Source organism: Gobio gobio (assembly GCF_949357685.1).
Source record: "Gobio gobio genome assembly, chromosome: 3".
Taxonomy (NCBI): Eukaryota; Metazoa; Chordata; class Actinopteri; order Cypriniformes; family Gobionidae; genus Gobio; species Gobio gobio.
The window spans coordinates 67,248,627-67,264,347 of record NC_137099.1 but is presented as its reverse complement, the minus strand read 5'-3'; the positions used below and the strand labels follow the sequence as shown (position 1 = coordinate 67,264,347).

At 46.4% G+C, this 15,721-nt stretch overlaps 2 protein-coding genes across 2 annotated transcripts; both read right to left on the bottom strand.

Annotated features, from left to right (window-relative positions):
- Positions 1 to 10,620: 10,620 nt before the first annotated feature.
- On the bottom strand, positions 10,621 to 13,593 carry LOC307124250 (stonustoxin subunit alpha-like; the record flags this gene model as incomplete). Its single annotated transcript, XM_079813296.1, has 5 exons — positions 10,621 to 11,852; positions 11,940 to 11,986; positions 13,013 to 13,186; positions 13,342 to 13,515; positions 13,568 to 13,593. 5 exons carry the CDS (start codon positions 13,591 to 13,593, stop codon positions 11,335 to 11,337), a joined length of 939 nt encoding a protein of 312 aa, XP_079669422.1. The 3' UTR covers positions 10,621 to 11,334.
- LOC307124249 (protein NLRC3-like) lies at positions 13,342 to 15,502 on the bottom strand (the record flags this gene model as incomplete). Its single annotated transcript, XM_079813295.1, has 3 exons — positions 13,342 to 13,515; positions 13,635 to 14,680; positions 14,804 to 15,502. 2 exons carry the CDS (start codon positions 15,500 to 15,502, stop codon positions 13,646 to 13,648), a joined length of 1,734 nt encoding a protein of 577 aa, XP_079669421.1. The 3' UTR covers positions 13,342 to 13,515; positions 13,635 to 13,645.
- Positions 15,503 to 15,721: the final 219 nt, after the last annotated feature.

Below are 15,721 nucleotides of genomic sequence, written 5' to 3'. Positions count from 1 at the left end.
TCTGCAATACATGATATCATTGTTGCATAGGATTATTTCACAATGGGGTGATTTTATTTGCCTAATATATTGATCAGAAAGAAAACACCCATTAACAGTTTGTGACAGTCTAACAGGATCAGATGGATCCACTGAAACAGTGACGACATCTACATTAGCTCTTGTACCTTTGGCTAATGCATTTATTAAATAAAATAGCTGGGTTTCCTCTAATGGATTAGTCAAGTCAACTTTATTTATATTGCGCTTTTATCAATACAGATTGTTTCAAAGCTGCTTCACAGACTTAAACAGGAAAATAATGCAGCAGAATTTGATTCGGCTGTACAGCCGCTCCGGAGAAAACGGTGACGTCATCAGTTCATTTCAATTATCATACAGTGACAATGTGGGCAGATCAGTAATTTAGTTTATATGGTTAATTTTGTTTACTAATTAGATTTATTTGGACATTTAGTTGAAAATGTTGTGTCCACAACTGAGCACGCCAAGCCAGAGGCAACAGTGGCAAGGAAACCAAAACCCCATCAGGTGACCTAATGGAGAAAAATAAACCTTGGGAGAAACCAGGCTCAGTCGGGGTGCCAGTTCTCCTCTGGCCAATTAACAAACAGCGTATGATTATTATTCTGGCAACTTTACAGGTCAGGGGTCATATTAGATCGGAATATTCAAAAGATCGGAGGCAACACGGCAGAGATGGGTTTATTGAGGATGACGTATCGACTAAACAATTATTAAATTGCAATATTCGAAAGATCTGAGTCATCACGCCGGAGACGGGTTTATTGAGGATGACATCGATTAAACAGTTATTCAATTGCAATATTCGAACAATCAGAGTCATCACGCCGGAGACGGGTTTATTGAGGATGACATATCGATTAAACAATTATTAAAGTGCAATATTCGAAAGATCGGAGGCAACACACCAGAGATGGGTTTATTGAGGATGACGTATCGATTTAACAGTTATTAAATTGCAATATTCAAAAAATCGGAGTCATCATGGCGGAGACGGTTTTATTGAGGATGACGTATCAATTAAACAGTTATTCAATTGCAATATTCAAAAAATCTGAGTCATCACACCGGAGACGGGTTTATTGAGGATGACATATCGATTAAACAATTATTAAAGTGCAAAATTCGAAAGATCGGAGGCAACACGCCAGAGACGGGTTTATTGAGGATGACGTATCGATTAAACAATTATTAAATTGCAATATTCAAAAAAATCTGAGTCATCACGCCGGAGATGGGTTTATTGAGGATGACGTATCGATTTAACAGTTATTAAATTGCAATTTTCAAAAAATCTAAGTCATCACGGCGGAGACGGTTTTATTGAGGATGACGTATCAATTAAACAGTTATTAAATTGCAATGTTCAAAAAATCTGAGTCATCACGGCAGAGACGGTTTTATTGAGGATGACGTATCGATTAAACAATTATTAAAGTGCAAAATTCGAAATATCAGAGGCAACACACCAGAGACGGGTATATTGAGGATGACGTATCGATTAAACAGTTATTAAATTGCAATATTCGAAAGATCTGAGTCATCACGCCGGAGACGGGTTTATTGAGGATGACATATCGATTAAACAGTTATTAAATTGCAATATTCAAAAAATCTGAGTCAACACACTGGAGACGGGTTTATTGAGGATGATGTGTCGATTAAACAGTTATTAAATTGCAATATTCGAAAGATCTGAGTCATCACGCCGGAGAAGGGTTTATTGAGGATGACGTATCGATTTAACAGTTATTAAATTGCAATATTCGAAAGATCTGAGTCATCACGCCGGAGACGGGTTAATTGAGGATGCTGCATTGATTAAACAGTTATTAAATTGCAATATTCAAAAAATCTGAGTCAACACGCCGGAGACGGGTTTATTGAGGATGACATATCGATTAAACAATTATTAAATTGCAATATTCAAACGATCGGAGTCAACACGCCAGAGACGGGTTTATTGAGAATGACATATCGATTAAACAGTTATTAAATTGCAATATTCAAAAGATCTGAGTCATCACGCTGGAGACGGGTTTATTGAGGATGACATATCGATTAAACAGTTATTAAATTGCAATATTCAAAAGATCTGAGTCATCACGCCGGAGACGGGTTAATTGAGGATGCTGCATTGATTAAACAGTTATTAAATTGCAATATTCTAAAGATCGGAGACGGGACGGCTGGAGACGGGTTTATTGAGGATGACACATCGATTAAACAATTATTTAATAGGAATATTCGAACGATCGGAGTCATCAAGCCGGAGACGGGTTTATTGAGGATGCCGTGTCGACAAGGCAATTTCAGGGGGAGTCTGATTGACACGGTCTCTCAGACACTTCAGGGTCATGCGTTGGTCATGTCTGGGCGCAGGTCCACCATCTGAACTGGATACGGCCCGGATCCGGCTGACTGCAGTAAACCTCGGGATAAAACAGAGAGACTATCATTAGCGTAGATGCCGTTCTTCTGATGATGTAACGAGTACATCAGGTGTTATGGGAAGTGTTCCGGGTTCCGGCTGACCTAGTTAATGCAGCCTAACAATCATTTAATTGAAAAGTGTTTTACTGTAAATGCCACAATAATTTCCCAATTACCTACACCCAGTGATCATGTGCGAAAACACATTCATAAATTGATCACTTAGAAATCAAAAAATTTTTTTCAGAAATAAAATATTTTATCCCGCTTGCATTTCTGTTTATTTTGTAAATATATACTGAATATACACTGTACACAATACAGATTGTTTGCAAAGCAAATTCACAATAGTAACAAATTAAAATTCTGCTGTAAAGCACCTCTAATAGGCCAATAGTGTCATTATTCAGCTCAAGTCAGTTCAGTGTTGATTCAGTTCAATAACTGTAAAGTTTATCAATTGTGCTGTACATACAGTGTATTTGTGCACATAAATGTATGTGTGCACTCCACTCCACTGAACAAGCAAAAGACACAAGAGACCAGTGTTTTACATTTGTCACATCTGTGTGTAGTTTGACGTGTATGTGGCTAATCATTTAATTGTTTGTGTGTTGCTAGAGCGCCTCTTGAGATCACACACACAGCTCAGTTTACACACACAGTTTACACACACAGCTCTTACTGACCTATGACAGTAACATGTGCATGTTTTGTGGGTTTGTGTGTTGGTTTTGAGAAATGGAGCCAGAGCTTCAGAAATTCTGTGTAAGCAATTAAATAAACTGTAATAGAATAATAATAGAATGTAATAGAAAATAAGGGCTTATTTGTTGTCAAGTACAAAAGTCAACAAAATATATAACGTTGTTCTAGTAGTTTTACATATTGTGCCTTTAAATGAACGTAAAGAGTTGTGATAAAATGGGACACGTATTGAGATCCGCATCATGTTCGGCAGTGGCAGATCTTAAAGTGGCAGTAACCACTAATGCAGTCTGTCTTTAAAGGGATAGTTCACTCAAAAACGAAAATTTGATGTTTTTCTGCTTACCCCTACGGCATCCAAGATGTAGGTGTCTTCGTTTCTTCAGTAGAACACAAATGAAGATTTTTAACTCCAACCGTTGCTGTGTGCACTCATATAATGCTTGTCAATGGGGTCTAATTCTATTAGAGTAAAAAAAACATGGACAGACAACTTCAAATTAAACCCCGCGGCTCGTGACGACACATTGATGTCTTAAGACACGAAACGATCGGTTTCTGAGAGAAACCGAATGATATTTATGCAAATATATCACCTCATATCAGACGAACGCTTCAGCTCTCCAGACTGCCATCACTTCCCGTGAGTGAGGTCAAAATTCCTGCCGGGTCATAGATATGTATACATAGATACCTCATTCGAGCGATCCACGCAGGCACTAATGAGGTATCTATGTATATATCTATGACCCGGCCGAAATTTTGACCTCACCTACGGGAAGTGATGGCAGTCTGGAGAGCTGAAGCGTTAGTATGATTTTGTTTTGAAAATTGTTAGTTTTTAATGTGACCATCATGGTGATCAGTGTTTTCATTAGTTTGACAGTTTGATGACTTTTTAATGTTAGTGTTTCTCTGGCTGCTGTATCTGAGTTTGCTATGGCAAGAAAAGCAAGAGAAACACAATCAGATGCTGTCAGCTGCTCGATGAGGAGAATATGATCATTGTGTAGTGATTTAATTAATTAATGGCTGAGTATGAGCACTATACTATTAACCTTTTTTATTGTGATTCTAGAAAAGAGCCAGCACAGTTTTAATCAGAAAAGCTGAATAAGTTTTGAAACACGAATCACTTCTAACTCCTGCGAGATTTACTCACACACAGACATCAAGAATCAGCCTATGAATCTCAACAATGGTGACACGCTTCATGCCGCAATGCATTCTGGGAGCCATAGATGAGTTTTGACTGATGCACCCAGAATGCATTGCAGCATGAAGCATGTAACCATTGTTGAGATTCATAGGCTGATTCTTGATGTCTGTGTGTGAGTAATACTCGCAGGAGTTAGACGTGCTTATTGAATGTGTTATTAAACTGGAGTACAAAACTTATGTACACATTTTTTGATAATCGTTAATCGTTTCTAATGAAAACACTGCTGGATCTTCTGCCCTAGAGTCACAAGTCTACTACAGTCAATGACTCTCAGGAGATCAGCAAATAAGGCACTATATGATGATAACAACTCTATCATCAACAACAAGCATCAAGTTTCTCTTTCTGTTCTCACCATATCAAACAGTTACAGCAGCCAGAGAAAAGACAATGTTAACAACTCAAGGGTCAAGAACCCAACTAAAGTAAACACCATGATGGTGACTTCAAACAAAACGTCTCGGTTACGTATGTAACCCTCGTTCCCTGAGGAGGGAACGGAGACGTACGTTAGTGACTAACGAATGGGGTATTCGCTCAGAAGCCAATCATCTTCGAGAATTTAACAACGCCCAATGGCTGTGCCAATGCTCCGCCCCACCGTGTGGGTATATAAGGAAGTACTCTGGCAAGTATTATGTATCTGCTGCGGAGCCAAGACCTGAACTCCGTGTTCCAGCCACACAGCTGACGTGGCAGAGGAATGTACGTCTCCGTTCCCTCCTCAGGGAACGAGGGTTACATACGTAACCGAGACGTTCCCTTTCGTTCAGTCACTACGATGTACGTTAGTGACTAACGAATGGGGGTTCCAATATAACCGCGCCACTCAGCTGTCATCCAGTGCCCTGCGTAAGTGTGAGATCCCGCCACTTAAGGCCATAGGACTCCCACTTATCACAGGATTACCAAGGTACACTGGGAAGCATATCCCAGTGAGGGAATGCCAAAGATGCCTACCCGTGGGGAGGACTTAAAGAGTATACATATGACCCGCTGTGGGCTGCATATGGGGGTACCAGCCGAAGGTGGATTTTTAACCCTAGGGGTGGCAGGGGCTTGCCAAGGGAAAGACACCTGCTCACTGAGGAGCCTTACGGTGGAAATACTCGTGTGGGGGTCGCCGGAGGGGAACCATGCACACGGGGCACCTGGCCGGACATGAGGGTCTGGGCTCGAAAGGGCAGACTGAACTGATGTCGGCGTCGACAGTGCTGGAGGAACTCAGGGCGCTCGTGGAGCTCACCTGAGGAGAATATCGCACGTATCCAGTCCGTGGAGTGGAGTGGCGAGCAAGCGGAGACACCAGAGCCTGGTCCATTACCGGCCCCTCGGGGGGGCGAGTACATAGTCGAACACTGGCTCCACTCGGAGATTGTAAAATCTGGCGAATGTGTTAGGTGTCGCCCAGCCTGCAGCTCTGCAGATGTCTGTTAGCGAGGCGCCATGCGCTAGAGCCCAAGAGGAGGCCACACTCCGGGTGGAGTGTGCCCTCACACCAAGGGGACATGGTCGACCTTGCTGCTGGTAAGCCAAAACAATGGTGTCCACTATCCAGTGAGACAACCTCTGCTTTGAGAGAGCTCTTCCCTTACGCTCTCCACCATAACAGACAAAGAGCTGGTCTGAGGTCCTGAAACACTGCGTCATGTCTCCGTAAGCGCGGAGAGCGCGTACTGGAAAGAGCAATGCCAAGGCTGGGTCTGCCTCCTCCAAAGGCAGCGCTTGCAGGTTCACTACCTGATCTCTGAAGGGAGTGGTAGGAACCTTGGGCACATATCCAGGCCGGGGTCTCAGGATCACGTGAGAGTTAGCCGGCCCGAATTCTAGGCACGCTTCGTCAACCGAAAATACCTGCAGGTCCCCGACCTTCTTAAGGGAGGCCAATGCGGTCAGCAGAGCCGTCTTCATCGATAGGAACTTAATATCGACAGACCGCAAAGGCTCAAAGGGAGGCCTCTGCAGAGCTTGTAAGACTACTGAGAGGTCCCAAGAGGGAACGAGAGGAGAGCGAGGAGGATTCAGTCTCCTCGCCCCCCTCAGGAACCTGATGATCAGGTCATGCTGACTTACCTTCTTGTCTCCCAAGAGGTCGTGATGGGCAGATATTGCGGCCACATACACTTTCAGGGTGGAGGGAGACAGCCTTCGCTCCAGCCCCTCTTGGAGAAACGAAGCACGGACCCGATCGGGCATTTCCAGGGGTCTTCTTGGCGGGAAGAGCACCAGGTGACGAAGAGGTTCCACTTCAACGCATAGAGGTGTCGAGTAGACTCTGCCCTAGTGGAAGTGATGGTGGCGACCACCGTAGGTGGTAGGCCACTCAAACCTGCCGCGTCCCGTCCAGAAGCCACACGTGGAGCTTCCAGAGCGCTGGACGCGGGTGCCATAGTGTGCCCCGTCTCTGAGAGAGGAGGTCCGGTCTCAGAGGGATAGGCCAGGGAGGGGCTGTGGCAAGGAGTAGCAGTTCCGAGAACCAGGTCTGGCCGTGCCAATACCGGGCGACCAACATGACCTGCTCCTTGTCCTCCCTGATCTTGCACAGTACTCGTGCGAGAAGGCTCACTGGGGGAAACGCATATAAGCGCAGGCCCTGGGGCCAGCTGTGCGCCAGTGCATCCGTGCCGAGCGTGCCCTCGGTCAGGGAATAGTACAGGCTGCAGTGGGAAGAGTCGTGGGAGGCAAACAGATCTACCTGTGCGTCGCCGAACTGTTCCCAAATCAGCTGGACTGTCTGGGGATGGAGTCTCCATTCTCCAGGAAGTGGCTGAATCCGTGAGAGCTCGTCGGCTGCACGGTTCAGTTCTCCCGGGATGTGGATAGCACAAAGGGACCTCAGGTGCTTCTGACTCCATAAAACGAGATGGCAGGTGAGTTGAGACATACGGCGGGAGCGTAGACCGCCCTGGTGGTTGATGTACGCTGCAGTGGCCGTGTTGTCTGTCCGGACAAGTACGTGTTGATCCCTCAGCAACGCTCGGAAGCGGTGCAGGGCGAACCGTACCGCGAGCAACTCGAGGCAATTGACATGCAGAAGGCGCTGGGGTCCTGTCCAGGAGCCCGCGGCTGCTTGTCCATTGCACATGGCACCCCAGCCCGTGGTGGAGGCATCTGTTGATACAACAATATGCCTGGAAACTCGTTCTAAGGACACACCGGTCCGTAGAAAGCTGAGGTTCGACCACGGAGTGAGTGTCTGTAAGCAGGCCCGGGTTACTTGGACCCGGAGCGTGCCAGACCGTCATGCCCATCTCGGGACTCGATCGCGTAGCCAGTGCTGAAGCGGTCTCATATGTAGCAATCCGAGCGGCGTCACCGCGGCTGCAGATGCCATATGCCCCAGGATCCTCTGAAAGTGATTCAGTGGAACCGCACTCTTGCTCTCGATTTGACGGAGGCAAGTCAGCAGAGACTGCGCGCGCTCACTCGTAAGCTGCGCGCACATGGCGACCGAGTCGAACTCCATACTGAGAAAAGAGATCCTCTGCACGGGGCAAAGTTTGCTCTTCTCCCAGTTGACCCGAAGGCCCAGATGAGCTAAGTGGTGGAGAACCAGATCTCTGTGTTCGCAAACCTGCTCTCAAGAGTGACTCATTATGAGCCAGTCGTCGAGGTAGTTCAGGATGCGAACCCCGTGCTGCCGGAAGGGCACAAGGGCTGCCTCGGCAATCTTCATAAAAACGCGAGGGGACAGAGATAGCGAATGGGAGGACCGCGTACTGGTATGCCGGAAGCAGGGAGGAATCTGCGCGAACTGAATCGCGTAGCCGCGCCTGATTGTCTTTGCGACCCAGTGGGACCGGCCTGGAATCTGAAGCCAGGCTCCCAGGAACTGCACCAGCGGGGTCATTCGGACTACAGACGTACCCGGTGTGGGGCAGCGATGCAGCGTTAACGACCCGGACAAGGGAGGCTGTTGGGCATCCCGGTGTGGGGGTGCGGTTAACGGCTGCGTCCTGACAGAGGAGACCAGGGAAGGACGCGCGTTCCACTGGGGTCTGCTCTGCCAGGAGGCTGGCGACAGAGAGGGATGCGAGTGGCGGGACCCGTGGGCACCGTCATCACCGGTCTCTGGGTGCTCAGAGACAGGGACATGAGTTCTTCCCAAGCGCTGCTAGCCCGGGGGCCAGCAGTGGAAGGATTTTCCCCCGGCCCTCCACTGGGGGAAGGAGAGGCCCTGCTACCATCCCCTGGGCAGAACTGGAACCCATCTCTGAGTTGTCCACCTCCAGCCTAGCGTTTAACCAGGCTGTAGAGCGGACTGGGCGCCATCCTGCAACCACCTCCACGGCGCGGCCCAGGTGAAGGCTGCTGCTGGGCCGGACGGGAGGGGGGAGGGCGCCCTCGGCGGTAAGCGGGCTGAGGCGACTGAGCCGGCGGCTGATGCAGCAGCTGGCCGCTGGGGCAGTACGTGTTACAGCCTCAGTCTGCTTTCGGGCGGCTGAGAACCGTTGGGCGCGGTTCCCAGCCGCACCGCCGAAGAGGCCAGCCTGGGATATGGGCGAGTTGAGGAGGCGGGCCCGCTCAACGTCCTCCACATCACCAGGTAAGGCCAGGTGTTCTCCCGGACCACAGCTGTGGACATCGCCCTTCCCAGGGAGCGTGTGGCCACCTTCACCGCCCGGGGGGCGGGATCAGTTGCGGCACGCAGCTCATTGAAGAGCAGCTTGTGCATGTGCAAAGGGGCGGTGGCCTGCCCGTAGCTCTGCAGGACCACGCCACCGAAGTAGACGAGCCCACAGGCTTTGGGAGGGTGCTTAGGACAGCCACACCACGCCACGTCAAAGCCCTCTGTGGACACCGTAGTGCGCTACAGAGAGTTCAACAGTGGGGGGGGGGAGTGTACCCTTAGGCCGCAGCCCCATCAAGGGCAGAGAAGGCGGAGGAGGCCACCAAACGGTCGCGGGAAGCACGGGGACTTCCGGGACTTCCGGGACTGCGTGATCTCCTCATGCACCTCGGGAGCGAAAGGCATTGGGGGCGGGGCCCAACAGCTGTCGGGTGCCGCCCCCAAAAACCAATCGCGCAACCACGAGCACTCGCGACTGGGCGGAGTTCCACACCAGCGCGAGACTCGCGGCTGCCCGAGATAACATGGCTGTCAACTTTAGGTCGGATCAGGCAGCGCTGACACACCCGGAGGCGGAGAACAACCTAATCGTCATCCCCAAAGGACTACAGCCCACCTTGGGATGCGGCGATCGACATCTCACTGCTATTTGGAGCGTGAACGAAACGAACGAGGCGTCAGAGACGGGCCGCTGTTTCAGTCCAACACTTGCGGGAAGCGATGTGCGAGAGGGGGGCGTGGCCCGAGGAATGATCGTCGGGGTTCTTAATACCAGGGCACCGCCCTCAGGTCACCCTGGCCACCAGCCAAAGTACCACCTCTCTCGGAGACGATAGATTGGGGTGTGGCAGAGGGGACTCTCTCTCCTCACGGAGATCACTGAGTCTCGACTGCGACATCGCGATGGTCACATTCCCGCAGTGGGAACATGACACATCCACAAACACTGCCCGAACGTGCTGAAGCCCAAACACATCGAGCAGTGAATGCGCCCATAGCAACGGAGATCGATCGCACCCGGAAGTGCACGGGCGAACCGTCTTGAAAAAGACATGCCATGCCCAAGCTCTTTTTGTGAGAGGAAAGCTGTGAGTGCCGAAGCGCCCAGGGAAACACACACACAGCTGTTGCAGATCACTGCACAGATCTGCAGGCAGGCAATGTGAGATCGGTGATCAGCTCGTCTCAAAGACTGAAGAGAGGACTTCAGAATTCAGGCTTGTAGGAGTGAAGAGACGCTCTTGGCTCCAAAGCAGAAACATAATGCGATGTTGCCAGCGTACTTCCTTATATACCCACACGGTGGGGCGGAGTTACGCATGCAAATTCCGCATGCCCATGGCATTGGCACTGCCATTGTGCGTTGTTAAATTCTCAAAGAAGATTGGCTTCTAAGCGAAACCCCCATTCGTTAGTCACTAACGTACGTCGTAATGACTGAACGAAAGGGAACTATTTTTTTCAATAAAACATCCACATCTAAACCCTCAATAAGAGCTTCTGTAGACGTATAACAGAAATAAAGTCAGTCTGGTTAGTAATGTGTGAAGCTGGTAATGCTGTTTGTGGAGTTGTTTAATCCTCCTCTGCTGAGATCTTCAGAGATTTAATGTCTTTTTAATAGTAAGTCTAGTTCTTGTGTTTTTCTTTTTCTCTTTTCTTCAGTGATTCAGGTGTCATCACTAATGGTCAATCATCACTTAATTAATCTCTTAATTATCTCATTAACTTTAACACTGATTCAGTGTTACTTTAACACTCTGTAGAGTAACACTGGGGATTTTACTGTGTATGTCCACTCCATCTATAACTATTTGAATCTAATTCTGACGGGGTTTCGTCGTCTAATCTGTTGTTGTTTACTTTCTTTTTACTAGCTCTTGCTACTTGGCCTTTTCTGTGAGCGTTTATGAGCCGATTTCGGCTTGTCTACACTTTCTCTCAGGCGGAGAATACACAAGCAAGCGGCAGCGCGTAGTGAGAAATTTACATTGACCAATCAGATGTGGTTTTCGGCTGCAAACTTTCGTGGTTGGTTAGGTCCACAAAGGAAATGCCCATATTTTGATTAGACAGCGCTGTGTGTGAGATTGAGAGCTTTATAATGATACCAAGCATGACATGTTTCTGTGAATGGAGACAGCACGGGAGCTCGCGTTAGAATAACTTTGGAAGATTTCGGGTAGAAATCTAAGGGCGCACGGTGACAAAATATAATGAAATAAACAACTTAATGTGTAATGTTGACATTTTTTTTATTTTGACATGAAAGCTTACATGTTAAGGGAGCAAACTGGGCTTAAATCTCAAAATTGACCACTGCAAGAAAAAACTACGTTTTCACCTGCCGTGTCTTGCCTTAAGCCATTGTTTGTTGTTAAATCTGACACAGAGACAGTTCGGACTCAAAAACCTTAAATCCAGCATAGAGGGGTTCAGTGAATTTGGAGTTGAATGTGTGTAAGTGTGTGAGTGTGTCAGAGACGCTGTAGAAGGACAGAGTGCCGGCCGACACGTCCACATTCACTCCTACTCTCTTAGATTGTGGTACATGGGTTATGTTATTGCACACATTTTTATGCCAGACAGTGAATCCATCACAAGTGCAGAAAAGACACCATGATTTGTCATTGTATCCAAACTTACAGACAGTCCCTTCTTTCCTGCTGATTCCTTTACAGGCCACTGCTATACGAGCCCAAGAGCCCCATTCAACCTCCCAGTAACAGCGTCCAGTCAGTCTCTCTCGACACAGAACCTGAGGAATATCAGCAAATCTCTCTGGATGATCAGGATATGGCTGCTTCTTGTCCACGTGTGTTATCTTTCTTTTCCCCTCAGACAGGATGAGTTGAGTGTTTGCTGTGTTTGGATCCAGTGTGAGATCAAAGGCATCTGAACACAAGATGACAGATAAAAACAGTTTATTAATCTCATTTGTTATCATTAAACGTGCAAGAGTGTTTAACAGGAAGAACCTACACTTTTGTAATCCTGGTTTGATCCTGAAGGGCCCTCCATTATCCAAACTAAAATTAAACAAACATACAGACAAAATTAATCATAAATAGTTGGAATAGTTATTAACGTACAATCCATTAATTTAAAGAGTCAAACATATTTATTTGTATAATGCTTTAAGTCAAGTCACCTTCATTTATATAGCGCTTTTTACAACACAGATTGCTTCAAAGCAGCTTTACAGTGACACATATTCTAAACCAGTTTCACAGAGCCATATGTGTCAGTGTCTCAGTGTTTTTAGGTCCTAGTGAACAGCTTTATAAGAAATATGTTGCAGTGTTTTTGAGCCTCTAGCAAGCATCTAAATGAGCTAAAAGTGTTTTGATATATGCATATGATTGTAAAACAAATTATTTAATATTCAGTTGTAATTTTTTTGCATCCAATAACTCTGCAACCCTGTTCCTGGAGGTAAACCTTCCTGCATAGTTAGATCAGGGCTAGAGCTGATCTTTGCAGGAAGGTATATCTCCAGTAACAGGATGGGGCACCTCAACTGTAACCTATTAGTAACGGCATATGTAATAACCCAATAACCCAATCTATATCTTCTAATACAGTGGTTCCCAACCCTGGTCCTGGAACCCCCCAGTACTGCACATTTTGGATGGCTCTCTTATCTGACACCCCTTGGCGTTCTGAGGTCTTGGAGTTTCTTCTAATGGACCCTTTTCAAAGACTGTGATGAACAGAAAAAAATATATTTAATGTAGTCTCTCATTCACCACTATAGAAGTTTACCCAACTATGATGACTTTCTCTTATGAGAAATCCGAAAATGTGAAAATGGTCTTTGAGCTGATGAGTTGAATCAGGTGAGTTTGATAATGGAGACATCACTGTTCTACCTAAAATAATGTATGTTTCATGTTGTACTTTCAACAACCACTTTCTACCAACATTGTAATTAATTATTACATGTAGAGATCAGAAGTACCAAAAGTACCAAAATTATCAATTTACTTTCAAAGCAAAGTTTGGTTAAGAGCTACTACTTCAGCCATCCAGGTTCTTAACTTGTACCCACATACTTGAGTGTCTGCAGTGAGCAGTTTGGATCCTTCAGTTTGTGGTTGAGCAGCTGGACTCCTGAATCTCCTGGGTGATTGTAGCTCAGATCCAGCTCTCTCATGTGTGAGGGATTTGAACTAAGAGCTGAAGACACATAACCACAGCCTTCCTCTGTCACCATACAGCCTGACAACCTACATACACACAGTCAGATCACCTACAGACAAATATCAAGAGGCGAATCTACAATCACACAGCAGTAAACAAGGGTTGTTTTAAAGCTGGAATGAACCCTAACATTCAAATATTCATGTATCATCGTATAAATTACTCAATGTGAAAGGCAAACCCCAGTATCTTCACTTGACAGGTTAAACTCTTCAGCCCATCCGAGAGCAACTTCACTCCTGAATCACACAGGTCATTGTTACTCAGATCCAGCTCTCTCAGGACAGAGTTAGAGGATAGAAGAGCTGATGACACTATTTCACAATGCTGAGAAGTGGGATTACAGCCAGCAAGACTGAAAGAGAGTAAAACACACAAGAAACAAATTCTTAACCTTATTTTAAAACTGGAATTTCAATAATGTCATCTTCATTCTGGTAAAAAAAGGACTGTAACATATGATTAAACACTCACAGTGCTTTCCTTCAGTTCCTCACAGCTGGTATCAGTCTCCTTCTCCCCTCATCTGAGGTGTTGTATTTCTTGAGGTCCAGCACATCCAGCAGCTCCTCTGACATCTGAAGCATGTAGGCGATTGATGAGCAGTGAGCAGGATTGAGTTTCTTCTCTGGGTGTTTGTCTGATTTCACAAACTCCTGAATCTCTCTGGACAGAGTCTGATCTTTCACTTCCAGCAGACAGAGGAACAGATTGATGGATCTTTCAGTGGAGAGTTCATGTCCATCTTTGATCTTCTCTTTAATGTACTGTGTGGTTCTTCTGATGCTCTCTGAGCTGTTCTCTGTGTGTGTCAGCAGATCCTGTAAGAGTCTCTGATTGGACTCCAGTGAGACGCCCAGCAGGAACCGCAGGAACAGATCCAGGTGTCCATTCTGACTGCCAAGAGCTTTATCTACTGCATTCCTATGCAGATTATGCATCAGATCACAAAACTGCAATGTGTCAACATGTTTGATTACGTAATGGTAAAACACATGGAAAGAAGCAAGAAACTCCTGGACGCTCAGATGAATGAAGCTGTAGACTTTCCTCTGATGAATCACAGATTCCTCCTTAAAGATCTCTGTGAAAATCCCAGAATACACTGAAGCATCAGTGACGTCTATGCCGCTCTCTATCAGGTCCTCCTCATTGAACATCACATTGCCCTTCATCAGCTGTTTGAAAGCCACTTCAGCAAGTTTCACAATCACTTCTCTTTTGGACTGCAGGAGTTTCTCTGGATCTCTCTCTTCATACTTCTGATTCCTCATGTTGATCTGAATCAGCAGGAAGTGGATGTACATTTCAGTCAGAGTTTGAGGGATTTCTGCACTCAGATCTTCTTCCAGGAGCTTCTGAAGCACAGTGGATGAGATCCAGCAGAAGACGGGTATGTGGCACATGATGTGGAGGCTTCTTGCTCTTCTGATGTGTGCGATGATTCTGCTGGCTTGATGCTCGTCACTGATTCTCTTCCTGAAATATTCCTCCTTCTGAGGCTCATTGAATCCCTGAATCTTTGTCAGACGGTTGATGTATTTGGAGGGGATCTGATTGGCTGCTGCTGGTCTGGAGGTGATCCAGATGAGAGCAGAGGGAAGCAGCTCTCCTTTCATGAGGTTTGACATCAACACACCCACTGATGAAGTCTCAGTCACATCAGAAACTTTCTGAATGTCTGAAAAAATCAGTGTGATTCTGCTTTCATCCAGACCATCTAAGATCAACACAACCTTACACTCCTCATAAATCTTTGAGTCCAGATTTTGAAGTTCAGGATGAAAGTCCAGCAGAAGTCTGTGAAGACTGTACTGATGATCTCGGATCAAGTTAACCTCTCGAAATGGAAGCAAAAACATGAAATCTACATCCTGATTGGCTCTTCCCTCGGCCCAGTCCAGAATGAACTTCTGCACAGAGACGGTTTTTCCGATTCCAGCGATGCCATTAGTAAGAACAGTCTTGATTTGGTGTTTCTCCTCACGTCCTGGTCCAGGGGAGGCTTTAAAGATGTCATTGTAGTAGATTGGAGTGTCTTGTGAGTGCTGTGTTCTGCCTGTGTTCTCCATCTGTGAAACCTCATGTTCTTTATTCACTCCTTCTCTCTCTCCCTTTATGATATAGAGCTGTGTGAAGATCCTGTTCAGGAGAGTTTCATTTTCTTGGAGTTTAGTTCCCTCAAATAATCTCTCATAATTTTTCTTCATGCTGGCTTTGTGTTGGTCTTTGATTCTCTGCAGGTCTTCAGTCTCCAGTGTGTGTGTCTGCTGGACTGCTTCAGTTTTGTCCGGCCTGATGTCAGTCTGATCGTGGGATATAGAGGACGAAACAGATCTCATCTGCTTATCTATCTGTCCCCTGCTGAATCAAAAGTAGCAAAAAACAAACAAAAACGTCTCGGTTACGGATGTAACCCTCGTTCCCTGAGGAGGGAACGGAGACGTAACGTTAGTGACTAACGAATGGGGGTTTCGCTTAGAAGCCTATCAACTTCAAGTTTAGAGAAAACGCCCAATGGCATGCCAATGCCATGGGGCATGCGGAATTTGCATACGTAA